At 40.0% G+C, this 22789-nt stretch overlaps 1 protein-coding gene across 1 annotated transcript in view; it reads right to left on the bottom strand.

Annotated features, from left to right (window-relative positions):
• Window positions 1-1232: 1232 nt before the first annotated feature.
• LOC104292642 (sodium leak channel non-selective protein) overlaps window positions 1233-22789 on the bottom strand; it is a gene marked incomplete at its 5' end in the record, with an annotated part of 66025 nt that continues 44468 nt past the window's right edge. The window contains 14 exons of the mRNA XM_009892056.1: window positions 1233-1426; window positions 3146-3263; window positions 3922-4071; window positions 7109-7259; window positions 7899-8056; window positions 10307-10422; window positions 10978-11110; window positions 11856-11949; window positions 12651-12799; window positions 14652-14720; window positions 15767-15886; window positions 18828-18902; window positions 19295-19401; window positions 19933-20026. Of these exons, the coding sequence (XP_009890358.1) occupies window positions 1233-1426; window positions 3146-3263; window positions 3922-4071; window positions 7109-7259; window positions 7899-8056; window positions 10307-10422; window positions 10978-11110; window positions 11856-11949; window positions 12651-12799; window positions 14652-14720; window positions 15767-15886; window positions 18828-18902; window positions 19295-19401; window positions 19933-20026 (1728 nt within the window). The remainder of the gene's footprint in view (window positions 1427-3145; window positions 3264-3921; window positions 4072-7108; window positions 7260-7898; window positions 8057-10306; window positions 10423-10977; window positions 11111-11855; window positions 11950-12650; window positions 12800-14651; window positions 14721-15766; window positions 15887-18827; window positions 18903-19294; window positions 19402-19932; window positions 20027-22789) is intronic.

Here is a 22789-nt window from a genome sequence, read left to right on the forward strand (position 1 = left end):
TGTTTTGAGGCTTTTCTTTTCCACCTCCGTCTCTGTATAGCATTGGCCTTTCACTGGGAAAACTTTTATGAAAGGGATAGCTGTTTTTTCACCAGCGATAATGTAGCACTGTTGGTGCTTCGTAAAACAAAAGAAGGCTAACACGTCAAAATACGATGCATTGGGATAAAAGGGGCAAAGGTACTTACCCACAGTACAGTGCCATGCCTTAGCTCTGCAGGGCTGTAGCATGAGTAGTAAAGTGGGTAAGTAAAATTCACTTCTACCTACAGACAAAACTGAACTGTATTTTAAAAGCCACACAATACTACTCTGTAATTAGAACCCCCCAACATGCTGATTTTTATCACACAGACAAGAAGAAAGTTATCTTACAACTACACAAGGAAATGGGACCCAGTTAACAGGAGAATAATGACACCATACATATACGTAACCAGTATATTCTGAAAATGAAGCATTAACCATGTTTTTCACATGGAGGTCTTTTGCTAGATGCTTAAATGCACAGTTTTCATGTCTTTTTTTTTCTTTTTTTTCCCCTGTTTTCTCTATGAAAATCAAGCTCTTTGCATAATTAACCAAACCCCAAATATATTTACATTTTAAAAGCCAATCCTTCACCTTCTGATTTTAAAATAAGTTATACTGTATCTTGCATATTTTAAAAAAAGGTCCAGAAAAAGCTTAGATTTGTAATTCAGAATCTGTACTTTGTAAAAATACTTCCCTTGAACATGAAGTCAGTGCTGACCTCTTCAGGTCATTTGTGAATAATAAAATCTTTCTAAAGAAATGTTCCTAAATAAGAACTGAGGGAAAACACAAAAAGAAGAAATATATTACCCCTGTATTGTAAAGTGTTGCCACTTTAAAGTACGGTATAGGTTGGAGAAAAACACAGAGGTGTGTATATCAAAATACATTTTCATTATATAGCTACAGAACATATGAAATCTTTCAACGCTCTGTCTGCTAAAGGCAAGATAGTCTCTCTGGCTTTGTTAGTACTACTATTGTATACAGGTTTCTTAAAGTACAGTTAGTACCTATAGCGGTGAATCCTAACATGTAAGTGTGTGCTATGCTTCATATGGCAGAAGGATAAGCATTTGAAAAAAATTATGACATCATTGATTTTAAAGAAATTTTACCTTGCACAGCGTCTTAAATTCTAAACATAGAAAATTAGATTGTACTTGAAGTGGTTAGTGTTGCAGTATGACTTTTTCTCAGATATCAAGAAGGTCCTCTCCACTCTCATCACTCTCCACAGTTAATTGTCTTGTCCACCATTTCTTGACTTCTGATCCACAAGAAGCAGCATCAGACATGGGATTCATTTTGCATACAACAGATTTCATAGTTGAACGTCCACCAAAGCGGAGGTTGACTGAAGACACTGAATGGCTTATTGGTTTGGGGGCTATGAAATTAAACAGAAAATTCTATATTAGAGTAGATGTGCTTCTTGAACATTTTTGTGTAGAATTGAGGTATACAGAACTAGCTGGGTTGGGGCAGCTTTAAAGTGATTTAGTGCAGAAAGAGTGAAGCTCTGTTCCTTTTTTTTTTTTTTTTTCCAGCTCCAGCTGTTCACCCCGCTCCCACTAACCTGCTGGTACAGCAGTTTAACTGAGCAGTGCCTCATTTCCTTCTGCTGTGATAGCTGAGGCAATAGGTCTCTTCTTACCTGGCTAATTGCAACCTAAATGGTTTAGGCAGTACTTAAGTGAGCTGACCTGCTAGCAAAATGGTGGAAGCGGTAAGTGCCAGAAAAATGGAGAGAAAAGCGCACTGAGAGTTGGCAGCTACACCTAGAAAGTGATATTTAACTATGGCCTAGGGGTGGAAGCCAGTACAAGGTGCTGGTATGGGTTTAGGAAAGCACTAAAAAACATGTGTAAATACACGAAAACCACAATTGATCTTAATGATGCTATTCATGATCTTAAATACATGTCTGTTGGATTGGGGGCAGAGTACTTATCATCTGCCAGACTGTACTGTGCACGGAGGTGACCCTCCTTTTCTGAGACTGTCCAAAAGCAACATGGCCAAGGTCAGTGTGAAGAAAGGAAACCCTGAACCTTATTCTTACTTGAAAAACCTATCCAGTTGGCTACAATAGTATGATTCCTCCTTAGCATGCTCCCCCTTTTACTCTTTCTCTCTGTTCCAACAAAATGTTGATCTTTGCTACTCAGTGGCATTTAAGCGGAAATCATGGATTGAAAGCTCTCTATTAAGCTGTCCTGTTTATTGGACAAGTACTCTGGTCACAAATGAAGGGTTAATGGTACTCATAGCACGACCATCTCTTCTACTTCCACCTAGATATGATTAGGGCCTGAACAGTGGCAGCCTTCAAAGGCAGCCCTCTGACTCCGAATAGGACTGACTGAGGACAGCTGAAAGCAGGTTGACACACCTATTGGTCACGAGTGTGGCAGGCAGCAGAGGTCAATATGCACTTTAAGAGAGAATATTTCAGGTGGTGGAGAGTGCTCTTGAGATAAAGACTTAATAAGGCCTCAAACTGTACCTAAGCACCTCTCCCACCTTCCTATAAGGCACAGGCTAGCCTGCCTTTTCTCGCAGACTGTAGTTACTAGAGTAACTGAGGGTGTTTCTTGTTTGTGAGAAAATAAACAGGAAACTGATTGTATGCCTGGCCAATTCCTGGTTGAAGTGAAGATATAAAAATGTATTATTATGCTGTAAAGCATAAATTATACACCTGGTATGCTTAGGCAAGACAAGGCACTCAGAAGTTATTACGGTTGTTAGGAAAAACACTAATTTTCACTGTGCTCTATACGATAAAAGAGAACTCTAAATGAACAAGATGCTACGCAAACACATGGAATGGTTCAGCCCCCAACCCAGAGATCCTGAGTAAATGTATGAAAATGTAAAAAAATCCAACAGCCTGCACATGGCAATGCTTGAGCCCATCTTCCAAACTTTCAGAACTGGGAGGAAGGGGGGAGATTGCTGTATTTCAGCATGCATGAGGGTAGAAAAACCCTGATGTGGGTGCAAGTAGCAGGTGGGAGGTGGATCATGAAGCCTCTCACGGCCTTGTATTGTACAGCAGTGATTTGGCATGTGAGGACCATACTGATACATATTTTTCACTTACCTGATGGCAAACGCCATTGCCCAAATTTCCGCTGAGGTTTCCCAGCATCTGCAGAGTCCTGTCGATAGCCACCTCTGTCAGAAAGTGTTGGGCTAAGGAGCTGCTGCTGGCTACTTGTCTGAACAGAGAAAAAAGAAGCTCAGTCATCGTTCCCCATTGCATGGGGATAATCTTAAGAAGGTTTATCTTTCTATTCTATTTCCAAGCTTTATACACGAATGCATACAAAATATATCGCCATTTGCTAAGGCAGCATGGTTTCTAATCTTTATTGCCCCAGAAAACTACTACTAATAGGAAAAAAAAAGACCATTTGGGCTCAATTCCATTATACAGTCCCACTGAAGGGTACAAAATTGTTCTTAGCCTTCTACAGTGGAGTCCTTATGTTGGACCTTCTTCATTTCCTACCCTGGAAGAGCCAGGACCCAGCATGCCCAGTGTTATCACTCTCAGTGTAAAAACTAGTTCAGAATGCTTGAACAGGAAAACTTCAAGTCCCTGAGCCTGTATACAGCTCATACCAGAGCTGAAAGTTGGTGGTGCCAGTCGTACAGCTCAGTTTGCCCTTTGTGGTGCTAGCAAGACAGCTAACTAAACTAGGGAATTACTGCCTTAGACCATCTTGCCTTTCCATCTGAAGGCAAAGAATGAAGCAAAACAAGATACTGCTTTCAACTTTTCCAGTTAAAATGATGTTTAAAAAAGAACAAATAAGAAACATGGAAGTTTTCTGAATTTGTTTTGAGTAGCTGCTTGTCTTCTGGTTAACGTACCTCTGGCTGTGCACTGTTCTCCTGATTAATAGCATTCATATCTTCACTTGGCTGTGTTGTCTCAATGCTGGGAGGATTCAGAAATCGGCTCAACTCCTGCTGTTGACTCTCTCGTAGGCTATGGATAATGCTGCATGACTGCTGTTGTTTCTATCAAGGTACAATATGCGACAACAAAAATGTTCTCATTGGTGTGTCACCGTTTTTTAAAGCCTTCTAACTATTTAATCAAACAGTGAGTGCCAGATATGGATACCAGGTGCATTGATAAACCTACATGTATCAGATGGCCGCTATTTAAAGTGACTTCCAGCATATGTCTAACCTTTATGTAGAAAATAGAGGATGAAACACATAAACTATACTAAGTGGAAGGCAAGTTGCTCAACTGTTGGTTTAAACCTAGAGTTTAAAAACATATACATTTTTGAATTTATGAGTTAAAAGTTGTTGCAAAGAAAAGGAAACACGTAAATTGGTAGAGATTCACTAAGAATTACACGAAGACAATGAAAAAAATCTGATTTCTTTCATGGACTTTGGAACAGGCTGTCAATAGGACTGAATAAAACAGTAGCAGAAACCTTGGGACTGAGTACAGATTTACAGTACAAATAGAAAAACAAAACCACTACCATTATGAACTTACAATCTAATTTGCTTTTAAATTAAAATAAACAGCCCTTAGGAAGGGTTTCACTTTCCTGGGTAGTTTTCACATGCTCTAGAGAGCCTCTAGAGAGGCTTAGAGACTAACAAAAGAATTTGAAAATATATATTAACTTCCATAATTACATTCAGTTTATAAAAGGTTCATATAATGTGAAATGATCTGAACCATATTATTAGAGTGAAATGAATAGCATATTTACTTTAACATAGTGTAATTCAATATCATAATGAAATGAACAACAGAGTTGAACAAACCCAGAATTGAGAGCTGAGATTAAATTTACTGCCATTACTATTACAGAGATGAGATCAAAATGAAACTATCTGAATATGCCTTGAACATTGATGTTTCAGCTTGAATGTACATTACATTCAAATTGTCCAGTTATGTTTTTTAATAAATTTACAAACAGAAGAAGCGAGATCCCATGATCACAGGTCTCTATGGAAAACCTCCACACACAAGAAGTAAGCTTTTATGAAAAAAAATAATCATAGAATCATGGAATAGTTTGGGTTGGAAGGGACTTTTAAAGGTCACCTAGTCCAACACCCCTGCAATGAGAAGGGATATCTTCAACTCGATCAGGTTGCCCAGAGTCCCGTCCAACCTGACCTTGAATGTTTCCAAGGATGGGGCATCTACCGCCTCTCTGGGCAGCCTGTTCCCACGTTTCACCACCCTCACTGTAAAAAAACTTTTCTTCCTTCTATCTACTCTGAATCTACCCTCTTTTAATTTAAAACCATTATCCCTTGTCCTATTGCAACAGGCCCTGCTAAATAGTTTGTCCCCATCTTTCGTGTACGCCCCCTTTAAGTATTGAAAGGCTGCAATAAGGTCTCCTGAAGCCTTTTCTTCTCCAGTCTGAGCAACGCCCATCTCTCTTGGCCTGTCTTCATAGGAGAGGTGCTCCAGCCCTCTGATCATCTTTGTGCCCCTCCTCTGGACCTGCTCGAACAGGTCCATGTCTTTTCTGTGCTGAGGGCTCCAGAACTGGATGCAGTACTCCACGTGGGGTCTCACCAGAGCGGAGTAGAGGGGCAGAATCACCTCCACTGACCTGCTGGCCACACTTATTTTGATGCAGCCCAGGATACAGTTGGCTTTCTGGGGTGCAAGTGCACATTTTCAGCTTGTGTCCAGCTTTTCATCCACCAACACCCCCAAGTCCTTCTCGGCAGGGCTGCTCTCAATCTCTTGATCCCTCAGCCTGTATTGATACTGGGGATTGCCCCTACCCAGGTGCAGGACCCTGCCCTTGGCCTTGTTGAACCTCATGAGATGCACATGGTCCCAGTTCTCAAGCTTGTCCATACACACATCAAAAGATATAAATCAAAATGTGCTTGTCAATATATGCATCAAAAGGACTCAGCCTTACAGTAACTGAAAAATCAGACATCAAGGCAACCAGGCTGTGACTTTTTATACAAAGGAAGAGTTTTTTTTGGAAGAAAAGAAGAGAATAACTGCAAAACCCAATTCAAATTTCCTGAAAACTTTTAATATAAATTTCATCCAAGGCAAACTTTGATCAGCATATATTTTAGCTATCCTGAGAAAAGGGGAAAATGTTTCTGACGATCAGAAGCACCGCGTAAACAGAACACAGAAGCGCTGGCTAAGTCTATACTAGTAAATTACACAGATTGGAATTTCCTGGAGTGCAGAAGCCAAGTAATGGTCCACGACTTGCATGATCTGGCTAATGTCTCCTCTACTATACGAGACAGCTTCAATCACTGCCTATTGGGAGCAATCTCCACCCTGACCCATACCTGGAGGGCAGTGAAGCTCCTATGGCGGGGGTCCGGGAGACCATACGGCAGTGGTCTGGGAGAGTATGAGTATACACAGGCCAAAACTGTGCCGAGGAACAGGCTAATGACTATGGGTGACCCCATCTGAGTACTGAGCCCATGCCTTGGCCCTGCTTAATTTACTAGTATAGACACAGCTACTGTGTGCCATGGTTCATATACCTAATTTGCATGTACACATTGCTAATTTGCACACACAGAGTTACTGCACTGGCTCATTCAAATGATGTATTTTACTGTAATGGCTCATTCAAATGTTGTATCTTAATACGGATTCCATATCTGCTGGTGACTGATCATGGTATCTTCTGCCAGCAGAGGCAAGGAAATTATACAATTACATTTTGTGAGGAAGGATTAGTCTATGATGGTTTCATCAAATTACATTGTTTTTTCTTTGTCCCTTTGACTTTGGTGTCTGCAGATGCATCTTCCTGCTGTATTGAAAAGATAGATACATTTTTGGCAGGAAGACAGTTTTTGCCTTCAAAGGATGCTTATTTTTGTAGTGCTTTCAATTGAGCTGTAACATACTTTTTTTTTTTTTGGCTGAGTTAGCAACTGCTACATACTTCTTCACATAAATATTATCGTTACTCCTGCGTAAATGAAGCATAGTGACAGCCAATTCCAGCATTGTTGAGCAGGACAATTTCTGCAACCATTTAGACCCTGGTTTGGCTCGACTTACTGCTCTGATTCTCTTTAAGCACTTCTTCAGCCACATGCGTATGGTCTGTTTGGCCACCTCCTCTTCTATGGTATATTCCAGTTGTTCCCTAGCAAGCAGCTCTTCCAGTTGAAGACTTTTTCTGATATCAACAGACCTATATGAAAGCATGCTGGAAGAAACACAGTTTTGTTTTTTTTTTTAAATGCTGGTGACCTTACATTTTAATTTGGAAAATCAAAGCTTATCCTTAAGACCTTAGTGCAAAAATACATAATTCAGGTATGTGCAATAAATTTCCATTTGAAGCTACAAAATGCTGACATGATTTCAGAAAAGACTTTGGTGCTCAAAACAAATGAAGACCTTATCACCTACTTCTAGCTATCCAAAACAGGTGAGCTGCTGAACTGTAAGCAACTAGGTCATTTGTGTTTTTTTCCCCCCTAAGTGTTTACACTTGCATAATATTCACATTTCTATTTTATTTCTAGTCAGATTCACTGTCATGTTGCTACACGAGTGGGGACAACAACGCATTGCTCGGGATACAAGAACAACATATGACTGCTGTTTATGACAAACTGCCTCCAATGAAAATGTTAAAATTACTTAGAGCTGATTCCCTAGGACCTGTATTTTCCATCACTAGTATTTTTTCAGGATAAAAAGGGAAAACTAGTTTTTGTATTACATTTAAAATGGCAGTGCATCTGTGGCCTTTTCCCAAGCCTAATGAATACTTGTTAGCCTGGAGAGAAATACAGGCCATGATACCCCTTCTACAACTTTAGAGAAAATCTCAAGGTACCTGAGCACATCGTGGAAAGTGACATCACCACCATTATGGAGCCGTTCCATTTCATAGCACATGTGCTTGAACAGCAGCTTGTCCTTGTCAAGATCCACCTCCAGCCTGCCCCGCAGAAGCCTCAGCAGAAATTTCACTCGGAAGGTAGGGATTACTCCCTGGGTAAAATTGCATAATAGATGTTAAATTATTACTGTGACCTAACAACCAACTCAGACATTCAACTTGATCAGTGAGAGAAACACTATTTCTCCAAAGACTCCATGTCAAATCTTGGCCTATTTAAGTCACTGTGAATACATTACTGAAGAATATACACATGCAGCCAGCTCTTCAGCACATTCATGGAAGGCTTTGCTCTTGTTTGACTGATACACAATGAGAATCTGTACTAGTAATTTTGTCAGAAATGTTCAAAATTGCTTAGGGATTTAGTTTCCCCATTTGCATTTATCTGTAAGGAGAATTATATCCAAAGAGCTGCCTTTGAAAAACTGAAATTAAACTATAATTTAAACATTCACAGCCAGGCCTATACCTGGCTGTCATCCTGTCCCCGTCTGTGTGCATCAGAACAGGACAGGATAATGTTGGGAGTTTACTGGCTTTTCAAAGGTCTTCTCCTCTAAGAGTCAACCTAGCACATGTTGCACTTTTGTGACAACAATTTTGATCTGCTGTTAAAAAACCAGGACTGAAAGTATTTCCCACCAAAACTGTGGTATCCATACGCTTTAAATATTTTCTTGTGCTAAATGAGCCTGTAATTGCTGTAATGTGTTGTTCCACATCAGAGAGAGATATGGTCAGTGCTGGGCACGATGGATGCAGAACTCTCCAATTCCATCAGGACAGACTGTGGCTTCCATCTCCAGCACAGCCATGTGCCAACTACAAGCAACCAAATTCTTTCACCATAAAGTTGTTCATATTCTAATCTTAGTGATGTCATGAATCATTCAGATGATGATTTAACTTGTGTGGGCATTTGAACAGCTCAGTTTCCCAGGTGCTCATCTCATCCCAGAATCACAGAATGGTTGAAGTTGGAAGGGACCTCTGGAGGTCACCTTGTCCGACGGACCATGTCCAGATGGCTTTTGAATATCTCCAAGGACAGAGGCTCCACAACCTCCCTTGGTACCTGTGCCAGTGCTCAGTCACCCTAACTGTAAAAAAGTGTTTCCTGATGCTCAGAGGGAACCTCCTGTGTTTCAGGTTGTGCCCAATGCCTCTGGTTCTGTCATTGGGCACCACTGAAAACAGCCTGGTGCTATCCTCTTTGCACCCTCCCTTCAGGTACTTATATAAATTGATGAGATCCCCCAGAGCCTTCTCTTCTCTGGGCTGAACAGTCTCACCTCTCCCAGCCTTTCCTCACAGGAGACATGTTCCAGGCCCTTCATCATCTTTGTGTCCCTTTGCTGGACTTTCTCCAGTATGTCTATGCCTCTGTGGTACAGAGGAGCCAGAACTGGACCCAGGACTCCAGGTGTGGCCTCACCAATGCTCAGTAGAGGGGAAGGATCCTCTCCCTTGGCCTGCTCGCAATGCCTTGCCTAATGCAGCCCAGGATACCATTAACCCTCTTTGCTGCAAGGGAACATTGATGGCTCATGTTCAACTTGGTCTCCACCAGGACTCTCAGGTCCTTTCCTGCCAAGCTGCTTTACAGCCAGTCAGCCCCCAACATGTACTGGTGCCTGGGGTTGTCCTGCACTTCCTAGGTGCAGGACTTTGCACTTGTCCGCTTTGAATTGCATGAGGTTCCTGTCATCCCATCTCTCCAGCCTGTTTAGGTCCCTCTGGATGGCAGCATAATCCTCTGCTCATCAGCCACTCCTCCCTGTTTGGTGCCATCTGCAAACTTGCTGAGGGTTTTGAACAGGATTTGGCCCAGCATTGTCCCCTGGGGTGCACCACTAGTTACTAGGCCCCAACTAGACTCTGTGCCATTCATCATCACCCTCTGGGTCTGGCCATTCAGCCAGTGTTCAGTCCACCTCATCATCTTCTCATCCAGCTCATACTTCATCAGCTTCTCTATGAGGATCTTACAGGAGACAGTTCCGAAATCTCAGCAAAGCCCTTCTGAAGATCAGGCACATAAATGGATGTGAGTCTGTAGACTTCCAAGGGGACAAGTCTCAGGGAGCTGGGAGAAAGATGCTGTTGTATTGATCCTATGAATATTTACATTTGTTTTAAAATCTGCTATTATAAGTACTTCACAGTAGTAAAGAATACAGTTTAGTATTTGAAGGGCCATGAACATGCTCACTGAACTTTCACAACCTGAACAATAACTGCTCAGTGAGTTTTGTCAGCACATTTTGTTTTCCCCATATGTTTTTTCAGGGAAAAATGTAGACTTACTGGATTTCTTTGCTCATTATCAAGTTTCTTACCTCTCTTTTGTCATCAACCATGTTCCATATAATTTGAAAATGCCTAAGATCATTATAACTTAAAAGTTGGTCTTCTTCGGTTGAATAAAATAATGAGAAGTTCTCCACAATGATAGCTGAAAACCACAAAACCAAAATACGCTATAAATAAAGTAGTTGCTTTCTAACTGGTTAATCTCTACAAGCAACGATGAATTTCAACAGAATATGAATTCTGTTGTGCAAACTTTACACTAATAAATGCCTTTAGCTGTATGTGCAGACCGGGATTTTGAATCTGTAATATACCGTCATGCTACAGCAATATTCATTGGGCTCACTTTTTAAAAGCTGTATCTTAATGCTGGTGAGATGCTTATTTTAACATCTTCTAAAATCAATTAGAAGTCCAACCATGTTGGAAAAATGTTAATGGGAGGAAGGAAAAGCTCAGGAAATAATAGTTCTCTGGGTAACGATACTCTACAAATACAACACATCTCTTTGTTCAAAAAGCTTTCATTCCCAAACTTCCTGAGTTTTAGCATACATCATGCCAGAGGAGTATCAAAACCATCATATGCATATAAGGTAACAGTGAAGGTACATACCTGAATAACACAACAGACTCAAATCTAATGTACCACATGCCAAGATGAACATTTTTGTTATTGAAGTATATTTTCACTTACCAACAAGCAAATTTAGCATGATGTATGCAATGATGACATAAAATGAACAGAAATACATAAGAGCACCAGCATAATTTCCACAGTCTGTTTTCCAGTAGGTGCTGTTATCTGGTGTACAAAACGGAGGCTGAACCTTCAAAACAAAAGAAAACAAAGTCAATCAATCATAAAAAGAGGTTCTTAGTTTCTCTGCAATCAATACAATACTTATGACTATAATTTTTTTTTAAAGCTTCACAATTAGGGAATTATGCTGTGGGCATTACTGTGGGCAGTTTTTTGTTTTTCCTTTAGCAGTCAGTAATCAGAAAACAGACAGAGGTATGTCAACAAAGGCTTAGGCCTGGACCTCCCTACCATGCACAAGGCACATTGTGCGTTATGCCACTGTAAAGAAACAACTTGGTGCTCTGAAACGTGACAGTTTTCAAAACGCTTCCCTGCTCATTAATCTTAGAAAGGAAAGGAATATGATTTTCATCACAATGGAAACCACAGACAGAAAGTTACCTGGGCAAAACAAAGTGGTTGCAGGACAAATTTTGAGGTCATTAAGCCTAAAAATTAACCTGAAAAGTCACCTTGCCGCAGTCAAAGCAGTGGAAAAGCAAGTTATTGTACTTCTGATTTTGAAAACATCTTTTTATTTTTGTTTTTAAATCAGTAATAACTAGCCCCATGAAATAGCACATTGTAAGTGTGTGACTACAGCTGCAATTTGTGTGTCATTTTCTGAGGTTTAGTGAACATTATATCTCTTGAAGACATAAAGGCATTCACAACATTCCTTGTACAAAGGTAAGACACTGGAAACACTTTGAGATGCAAGGGTGTCTCCTGTTTCTTGCCTACTTTATTTCTGGCAGTACTGTATTTACCATGCAGTCATGCATAATTTTGTTCCAGTCTTCTCCAGTAACTATTCTGAAGAGTACAGTAATGGCCTTGCCAGCTGATGAAAAATTTGCATGTCTGTTTTAAAGAATAAGAGAGAGAGAGAGATCATTTCACGTCCCAGAGTTAAAACATCAGCAAGAAAAAATGCAAATCATTTCCATTTTCTACTGCTCTACTATTTTAAACTGGAAATAGTTACAGTATTATTTGAATGAGCTCATTGAATTATTTATTCCATGATTTAAGATATAATAACTGAACGTTAGCTCAGACACAGGTCTGAGTATTTTGCCTCATTTTATCAAAGAGCAAAAGCAGACTCGGGGCCAGATCCTATCTTCTGTCTCCATTCTCTTCCTGAAGGCTGATGATGCTATTTATTGGGAAATCTCCAGTTAACAGCCAGTTCACAGAACTGTCCCCTCTCTGTACCAGCCTGGTATACGGATCCTGTTCCTGGGTGATGCTGATAAGATGTAGTAGGTACGCTGTGTTTTAGCAGTTTGTGGCTAGTGCAGTGCTGCTTTGAAGTCTATTCCAGCTGGCATAATGAAGAACAGCTCTCAGTCTGCTCTGGGCTGGACTGGGTGTCATTTGGTCCAATGCACAAGGACTGGAAAGATGGCTCAGTATCTCCTATCAGAAATTCTGCTTAGAGTTCCTCAGCTAGACCTGGATACTTGTCTACTTTTTACCACACACAAGCTTCTCTCTAGCAGAATGTGGGTTTTTTGGATGGTTTAAAGAACATCCCCGTGAGGTAGGACACACTGTACCTGTTAATGTTCTCTCCATATTTCACTGTGCCAAATAAAACCACTCCAGCAAAAGCATAACAAAGAAGCAGTAAGAACATGCCCACTATGATGAAGAAACTCTTGTACATGCTGACAACCACAGTAAGGAGTAGCATTTTTAGTGTCACCTGGAAGGACAGAGAAAAAGGAATCCATGATGCCATTCAGGAAAGCAGAGATAAAAGGGAAAAGAGACTGATTGCACTTGCCATTTTGACAACAAATTCTTTACACATATACGTTAATAGATGACCCCAGTGAAATGGTACATTATGAATCGGACTGGAACGGAACATTTTATGTCTTCCTCTGAAATACTTGTTGAAGAGATCAGCATATCCGCCTAATTTACAAGGTCAAGATCTTGCTCCTCAAAAAGTATATATAGGATAAGACAGTGTAGGATAATACAGCAATAATACAGCATAAATTTAACTATAATATTCTAGGATCAGTAAACTCCAGAAGTATCAAAATTAGCATGGCAGTGGCGTAGTAAACTACCTTGGGCTTATGTGAAAGTGATGCTAACTGTTAGCTAGAAATCAGAGATACTGCAGCCTACCTAAAGAAATGGGTTGATATATAGAGAAGGGGATTTCCTTAAGATCAGCACAGCTTGATTAAACTAGTTAATTTCTCACACAAGTTGGCCGAAGAGCTTACGAAGAGAGCATAATTTTGGAAATTATACAGGCAGTAGGCCTAAGTAATAGATATTACTTTTCCATGCATGCATATTTTACTCTTGATAAAGTAAATGCATGCATACACTTTACTCTTGATAAAGTTATTGCTCTAGATTGCCCTAACACCTACACTTTGGATACTATGGAATATTCTCTTTAATGGCACAGAAGGTAGCAGTTTTCTTTAGAATCATGCCAAACTGATACCTCATGCTGACTTTTAGCCATCACATCGCATAACAACAGATAAATTAGTGAAACTGATGCAGCTCCTAACATGAAAGCACAAACGAGTAGGTTAAAACCTTGAAAAAAACGTTAGAATCAATCAGAAAGCTTTGAAGGCAATCACTTGGCCTGTTTGCATAGGAGAAGCAAGGATTTCTCATTTGACTTCTAAGGATCTACAGGCTCTGTGTAGTTTGATTGAAGGAAAACTTTTTATCTTTACTGAGCAAACCCTCTGACTTACTGTTCTTCACCCCAGCAGCCCACTATAACAGTCTTTTTATCACATTTACTTTAATATGTCATACTTCACAGAAAATGTTTGGATAGTCTAAAAAGTTCTACAGCAAGGGAACGCAGAGTGTCACCACTTGTTAAACAAATGTGTTTGTTCTCTGCCTATGCTTATTCTGCCAGCCTGCTCTCAGTTACACCAGAGCAAATCCAAACACAAAAGAAATGTAAACTTTAGAAGTGACTTGCTTTGTTGCCATCCCATTGTTTCCAGAGGAATATCTTTTTAAACTGAATATTTTTTTAATACTGAATATTTTTTTAAACTGAACAGAAATCCTTTACTGTGATAGGACATACATTGTAGAGACACAGGACACAGACCTGCGCTCTGGAGGAGGAAGCTCCTATAAGAGAGCACTGTCATAACAAGATGAGTGCATCAACCACCACTCCACTAGTCTTGCAGAGAAAATAAATAAATAGCATGCACATCACACCACACTGGCAAGGACTGAAAGTAGCACAATGTATGTTCAGAATTTTAGAGAGCATTTTTTAAAAACTGTGTGGTATTGCAGTTGTACTATTCTTTTTTGGCAAAAAATGCAGCTTTTCCAGTAACCATAATACAGACCGATTATACAATGGGCCTAAAATCCTGACATTTTAAAGACAGCATGTAAAATTGGAGACTGCTGTTTGAAGTCTCCTTTTTTTTGGCATATAAAATGGAGCCTTACACAATGTGCACTAGAGATGCATAGCAACTAGTCCTTTAATCTATACATGAGCACTGCAATGGTTGTAGTTCCTAATTTATACTTACGTGCTTCCCACAAATTGAGAAAAACCTGAAGACAATTACGCACGCCCCCATCATGTATGTGTACGCATTCTGGAACAGAAACACAGAAGACTTAATACATTGTCCTCCAGGGATCTCATGGAAAGATCAGGATAATTGGTCTTTTAATAATGTAAGGCAGTTGCCATTTGATATAAGATAAATCATAAACCAGTAGCACAAATATTTCATTAACAGTAGGGCAGTAAGGAGTGAACAGGAGACGCTCTACCACTTGAAAACCACGAACCCAACCTTCCCATACCTCAAGCCAAAAAAACCTTCAGTCCTCTATTAGCTGGGCTGTGATTATGTCCAGCAGCCCCAGTCTACTTGTCTAGGCAGCTGCTGGCTTACAGAAACTCCTCAGGCTTTCCAAGCTACTCAGCAGCAGGGAGCAAGCTGTGAATGTCAGGGCAAAATGACTAGCCACACAAGACATGTTTTCCTCCAGAGTCCGGGGCAGACAAGAGCTATTTTAGGGTGGTGACTTCCACAACTTGTGATTGGTGACAAGCATCAACCATCCCTTCTCCTTCCCTCATAAGTAAGGGAACCAGGGATGTAGCCAACATTAAAAACCAGGGATGAGACAGAAGGAGAGCTGATTTCATCCCCTCTCCTCCATGCTTTCTAGGATTAAACATAGCCTCTTAATCAAAACCAGTGGTCCAGAATCACTGCTGGGTTTGGGACAGATTGTATTGTTCAGCAATTTTGAATCTATGTCTTCTTCCAGTCCTCTTTCCTATATGGATTTTGTGCATTACATCTTTCTTCCTTGCTGCTCATGAGACTGCTGTTAGCAAGAGCTCTCAGTCTCTTCAGGTTCCTTCCTTTCCTCACTCACATCATTTCCAAAGACTTCATTTTTTTACCACGTTTACAGACTCTATCTCATGTCAGACAACTTTTGTAATTCAGTATTGCCCAAGACAAGTATTCCTTCTTCTTATCATCAAGCTTAATTTGTTTCAGCCATATTTCAGCCTTATTAAACTCCCAAGAGTTTATCTGGATGTATAGCAGTGATCCTACTGCCAGTGCTTAGCAGATAAAATCAAGCTTAAACATTGAAATTGTTTTGTAAATCTTACCAGTAAGGCAAAATGAAGTATCACCCATATAACTCCAAGAGAAGTCACCAAGAGATCATAACGATTTCTTCTGCTTTGCCAGAAGCCAGAAGGTGACATGGCAATAATCTTCATTGTGACCTATGGATAAAACCATTTTCTCGGCTGTACTGAACAAATGGTTATTTCTTACTATAAGAACCTCTAAAATGTTTGATTGAGTTGACCTTATGACTGTTTTCAAACAGCCAAGGGCAGTTTTCATGTCAGCTAACTGTTTCCATGTGGACAAGTTAGGTTGCTAGACTAGGTGGATCACATAAGCTTCCCTTAGATGGAGGAAAGCTGGTACTTGTTGAAGACCACAGATGACCTGAGATGAAGAGATGAACAGTATTCTGGAAGTGTCTCTCTCCATCAAATATTGGAGCAGTGCAGACAACCACCTCATGATTAATGTATAGACTTAAGGTATAGACCTTGTGCTTAATTTATAGACTGCTGAGGTGAATGCAGGCTTAAGATTTCTAATAGTTAAGCAAGTTATGAAGTTAAAAAATTATTATATCAATAATATGTAGCTAAAAGAGGTAGTAGCATCCTAATTATCCAGCTATCCATAAGCAAGTTAAAATCACATAAACACATTTGAACTCAAAAATGTAATCGTGTTCTGTAGCTCCCATATTTCAAATTAATTAAAAAGCATTCCTATATTGCAAGTGTTTCTTGCTTTAACGAATAATCTGTACTTAGCACGATCTGTACTCAGCAGCATATAAGTGAGGAAAGCTAAGAACAGTAAAGGCAGTACATCTTACAGTGTTCCTGGTAAAAAAACAACAGCCAAAGTTCTTGACATTTCCAATACAGGTAGTAGGAGTGCAGGCTGGCTTAAGAATAGATACTGATAAGAAATAGTCACGAAAGCTACCAGATATCAAGGTAGGGTGATGCATGTAGAGGGAACACCTGAGAGTTTCTCATACACAATTCATATTATATCTCAAAGCAAGTCAAGTGTTACTATATAAAGGCTATATATGTCAGGCATTCATTATATGATTTTTTCCACCCCACCTTGCCACACTGCCATTTAGTAGTATTCTTTACATTTCTGAAACCTAAACTGTATATAAAGAGACATTACTTTGAGGTACAAGTCTGATTTTCTGGTTAGTTTTTTGCCATATAATGTTTTCTGAAGCCTGACTACCAAATGAAGAACACAGTCTCTGAATCTCTAAATCTCATCTGAGGTACCTGAAGGTATCTGCACTCTATCCAGTCAGCTGAGGTGCCCTAAAATACTGGAGATAGATGCACGGGGCTGGAAGGGATGACACAAGACCTGGAAACACCCCTGCCTTTCTGTAGTAGCTAGTGGAGGTAAGGGGAGATCAGCTAGAGTACCCAAAAAAGCTTTTGATGCCTTCAGTTATTTAGGCAACTGAATCTCACCCTACATCTCCCTTGATCACAGTGACAGCTTAAACACCTACCTCACACGTTGAATTTAAGCATCTAAGTTCAGAGGTCTATAATCTTGAGCTGAACATCACAGCGTGCAAATAACACACTTCACTTAATTCTGTGATCATCAGTGTGGCAACAAAAGTGAGATCTCCAGATTCTTCCTGTTCTTCTATACCACATATACTACGGTGAGCAGTAGAGGTTTAAGACCGAACCAGGAGTCCTTAGACTGGACACAGGGCCATTAGCCACGCGGAAAGCTTTGGCCTTCCTCATGGACCACGTCTGCTAGTGGTAGCAGGCCATGTACATAGCAGACTCTGTAACCAGACTATGTTGCATTAGGGAAGATCCTGAGCAGAGAGCTGCTTCCTCTGTCCATAAATCCTGTGCAGTCACAGTGTGATAGCCTGCCTGTTGAGACAGTCAACAAATTTTTCTTGGCTCTGACAAAGCTCCTTTGAAATTCTAGAAGCGTATTTGTTTCCCCTGGCAGTATAAGAGAAAAAAGTATTTCTAAGGACATAGTTACTCGGTAAATTAAAACCCGTCTGTGCATGATAGAAATCAAACTTTTCTGTGTTTGCTCAGTCTCTCAAGAGATAATGATTTCTCCTGGGTAGGGAAAAAGAAGCAACAACACGGACATACTCTAGCTACAGCTGCTACAAGGTATTCACTTCATTGTTTATTCATCACCGCTGGCAAAACCTATCACTGGAGCATAGGAACCATCACATTGGATTAGGGCAGTGGGAAACGTAGTCTACTATCCTGTTTCTGATAGTGGTCAGTATCAGCTATTCAGAGGGGACTGAAAAGAAAATACTCCACCACAAACTTATAAAAGAATTATGTACTAACCTAACCACACAGGAAGTATCTTTTTTAACCTCATAAATGTGTGCTTTCGTACACTATGGATATCCTTACACATAAAAAAAAAGACTTTTAAAAATGTGTTTAAGTCCTTAGGTTCCAATCTTATGAAAACAGGCTAATTACACTTTGCACAGCTGATTGTAGTGATAATTTTTTCATTGACAGAGAATCATTACCACACAGGATCCAGATCTACACAACAACAGATACATAATACTGGAATTTGACATAGCTTATTAAAAGGAGTTAAAATGAAGTATGATAATTTAAAAAAGCAAAAGAAAACTGAGCGAGGTTTGATGATGTCACAGCTACAAAATGGTGGGGATTAACACACCCTGTTCCAAAGAACCAGGCAAAATAGAAATGAATCGAGCAGAATGTCAGTGTTACAACACAGACCTTGTGTTGTAGACAGTGAATTTAACCTGAGATGTTCTGTAGGAAAAGTGTTCACTGGGTTCAACAAAACACAAGTTGAAATGCTCAGAGTTGAATAGATACAAAAGGACACAAAGCTGAAGGTGGTGGAGAAGTATGACTATCACAAATTAAAAGTTTATTTCTACAATACGTGTTTAAAGATAAGTGACATGGAGAACCCCAAACGCACATGTTCAGAAATAAAAGCTGTAGTGAAGAATGAGACAACATCCCTAAAGCCAAAATGAAATATATGCATACTAGTCTTAATCTCAAGAAGTCATAAAATATATTACCTTACCTCAAGGACAAAAATGAAGGTGAAAACAACAGACATTGTTGCTAAAGGCACAGTCACTGGATCTGCAGCATCCCACTGAAATGCAAACAAAATCTGCTCATAGCTGTTAAACAGAACTAAATGTCTATTCATTGCCTTAACTTTTCTTGCAGGTTTTGTTAATGAATAGCTTTCAATTTAAAATATATTCAGACAGGAATGGCATCTTGGTATATCCTTCTCTCACAGAGTTACAACTTAACTGGAAATAAAAATAGTGGACAGTCTACAAAAAGGCAGAAATCGACTCAGCTCTGTAAGTTACAATTAATCTACAGTGATCTGTGCCAACTAAGATTGCTTTATCTAGAAATAATGTTTTCCTACATTCATCACAGTAATGGCTCAACTGATCATTAATCGGTGTTAGGAAATGCACAACACATGCTGTACTACTATAATGAAACACTTAGAAGAAACACAATTACCTTAACTGATAACAACACAGACTGGGCCAGAACAAGTACAGCAATAGTTCTCTTAAAAAATGGATGCTGAGTTATATCATACATCTTAGCTCTAAAGCCATCGTTATCTGAAAAAGAAAGAGTTCGAGGAGGAGAGTTAAAATACACAGTATTTTTCCCCTATTTCTTGACATATTTTCCATGGTCATTAGAGGCAAAATAATCCTTTACCAGTTTCAAAATACATTTCTAATTTTCTGCTACAATTTTCCATATCAAATAGAGCTTCTGAACATATAATTTCAAATACTGAACACCAGTGTTGCATGAAGGCTTTGGTACTTGTAGGGCAAGTGCATCACTCAACTGCTGTCAGGTTAATACATTCCATTCATATCATTAACAGCCAACTGCAAATATTTTTCATTTAGAAATTCATTTTTTCATTAAGGCTTATCCTAAAACCATCGAAGCACAACCTTTTTTGGGTTGATTTTAATAGCCTTATGCAGAGATCTGTACTTGGAGCCTGTTTCCACATTAACTTATGCACAACCTCCTAGTGGCCTCACGATTACAATTTTAATTTGAATCGCAGACTCCTGGGGAATTACGAACACTAGGGCTCAACATGAATAAAATAAAAATATCTTTGATACCCGGACGAGGTGGGAGATGAAGAGGTTGTGCTATCTTCAGTCTGCTTTTCAGATCTTCCCATCGTCTCTGATCTACAGTCAGTAAAGCTGTTCCCTTAATAAACAAAGAGAATCGTATAAAGCTTTTGTCGTATAAAAGCTAGGACATTTAATGCTGCAAACATGAAAACAACATTCTCTTTGGTGCCTGAAATAAAGTTACACGTGCAACTTCCCTGAAATAACACACTGTTTGGGTAAAGGAGTCTAAAGTATCAGCTGGTACTCAAGAGGATTTCTGGATGCATTAGCTGTGAGTTTCTGGGACTCATCTCAGCAGGCACAGTCGTTGCTCTTTGTAGCAGCAGCCCAGTGTGGGCAGTGAAACACTGCAGGAGGTCTTCCACTTGACTGAACATCATTTGCCAGGAAGCACTGTTTTAAAGAGTGGTCGATTTTGTCCAGACTTTGCTGCAGAAAAACCTGCGGCTTGTCGGCGCTGCTACAGTTTCTTGGGGAACAAGCACTCTAGGAGACCACTGCCGCTCTCCACAGCTTTTCTGCTTGGGGTGTAATTGAAATAAAATAATGGTATGCTATGAATCTACAAGAGCTCTCCACAAAGGAAGCACAAGGAGAGGCGGAGATACACCTTTAGGGCAGGTGGTGGTAGATGGTAATGTCTACATTTTTATAATATAGGAAGAAACAAGCAACCCCAAACAGAGTTCAACATTATTTAAAATGACCTTCAAAACAAGATGAGGTCCTCATCACTTCAGAGAACTGTAAAATCTCATGGAAGGAGTCTGGAGTTACAAAACCAACAGAGATTTTTTCAAGATAAATGTCACAAGCCTGTCTCCCAGACACTCGGCTGCTCCCCCAGTCAGCACAGAGCCGCACCGAACTGGATGAGGGCTGGTGTGATCTTTGGGGCTCGCCTCAGCGTTAGCTTGTGTAGGTGCTGGAACTGCGGCTGGCTGTGCGACTGATGAGGTCAGGAGAGCTCCCTCTCTGTGGACATAATCTCTTTACAGAGCTGCATCCCCAAATGGCATCCTGGGAGGAGACGCCTTCCAACGCGATGAGGACAAAGAGACAGACGTCAGGATGCCTATGACTTGTGTCAGGCCCAAACGGTACTGTTTGGAAACACATCAAAAGGCAAGTCATTCACCCCAATGAGCGTGTCTGGTTTATGTTCCTGGAGAGCTTTCATTGCATTTCATTTAGAAATAGTGATGCCAAATTACTCTGCTTCTCAGAAACTACCACTTCCACCAGTGGGATTATTGTAAAGAGACCACACAGCAGAGCCCCACGAGTGGGACTGCTGCTGGAGGAGCTGTGTTTGCATTCGGACTTCAGCTCAAAACTGCCAGGTAATACTTGAGTCTATCACATCTTCACTGCCAATGGAACACGTGGCCCTTGGGAGCTGCAGCAAGTGACGGGCAGGGGTTGTGGAGCACTTTGGGTTGCTGCCCTGCGACAGCTGAAGATCCAGCCCACAGCTGCCTGTGGTACTTCCCAGTTGAATGTCTCCAGGCCTGCAGCTCCCACAGCTCATATGAAATACTACAGCATACCTGAAAATATTTTTTTTAGAAAATTGTTTGTTCTCTTGTAAAATCATTCAGTAATTGTCCAACTCTGCTCTCCTCACCAAGTCCTGGCACTACTCTAACCATGTAACAGCCATGAACATTTTAAAGCCAACGTCTACTTAAAACACCAATAGCTTGGCCAAGTAACTCATTTTAAGAAGATGCAACTTAACCTCACATAGTGGACTGTTTTGCTCTCTTCTTTCTGGACTAATTGCCAACCTTCGCTCTATCTTACTTTTTTTCAGTCCCTGGACATTTCTTAACTCTACTTGAATGTTGATTGTTCTGAGATTTTTCCCCCCACTGCCCATTTAACTAACCTATTAATCTTTTCAACTCAAACATGAAGATAGTAATATTCAGATCTATAGTAAATACATAAAAATTAACAGGTATTCAAGAACAAAGAGAGAAAAACAAACACTACATGCCACAGCAGCTACCTGAGATTACTTAGAAACAGCTGAAGAAGCTAAACCAGAGGACATTATTAATGAATGATTTATACTGATTGTATTTTTAGTATCATGTAAATTCTATAGAAATATTGCATGATGTGCCTGTTGTGTAATTTACAGGGAGCTGTTATTAGTGAGTAGCTTTTCTGATGTTCAGACTAATGCCTTCCCTGTATTCAGATATGGAATTAAGGGACTAGAGCATGGCGGTTATAGTTTGAGGAAAACATACAAGTAGTGAAAACCACCCCAAAATGATAAATGCAAAAATCAGATAATTTTCTGAAAATAATGGGAACCCTAATTCAGGCTCTACACTTCAGACTTCCACATTTACCCTGGCAGCTCATGCAGGGGCAATCTGGGCTAAGATGAATTGTTTAATTATCTCCTGTTGTAAGTCTTGTGTTCACACTTTTCTGTTCCCTCTCATTTTGAATCACTGTGAACATAAACAAACTTTCCATTTCCACACGAGTATGAGCTGTCCTGTGTCTTTAAAGCTGCATATTTAGGAGGAGGGAATGAAATATGAATCTGATACACAGTCACATATAATTATGGGCTTTTTCCTAGGTTCACGTTAATATCTCTAATGTTAAAAAAAAACACAGGTGAAAGATTTACACTGATACTGTGGATAAATCACTCCAAAAGTAACCTGTGGGTTGGCCCAGATCACCTTATTCAATGGTTGACTACACAGATGAATACTGCATTATGAGTTAATGACATCTCACTAATTTGTGAAAGAAATCTCACAAGCTGCCTTTGCATGAGACAGGCTGACAAAGTGAACTTGATCTT

This window comes from Charadrius vociferus, unplaced genomic scaffold (assembly GCF_000708025.1).
Source record: "Charadrius vociferus isolate BGI_N301 unplaced genomic scaffold, ASM70802v2 scaffold110, whole genome shotgun sequence".
Taxonomy (NCBI): Eukaryota; Metazoa; Chordata; class Aves; order Charadriiformes; family Charadriidae; genus Charadrius; species Charadrius vociferus.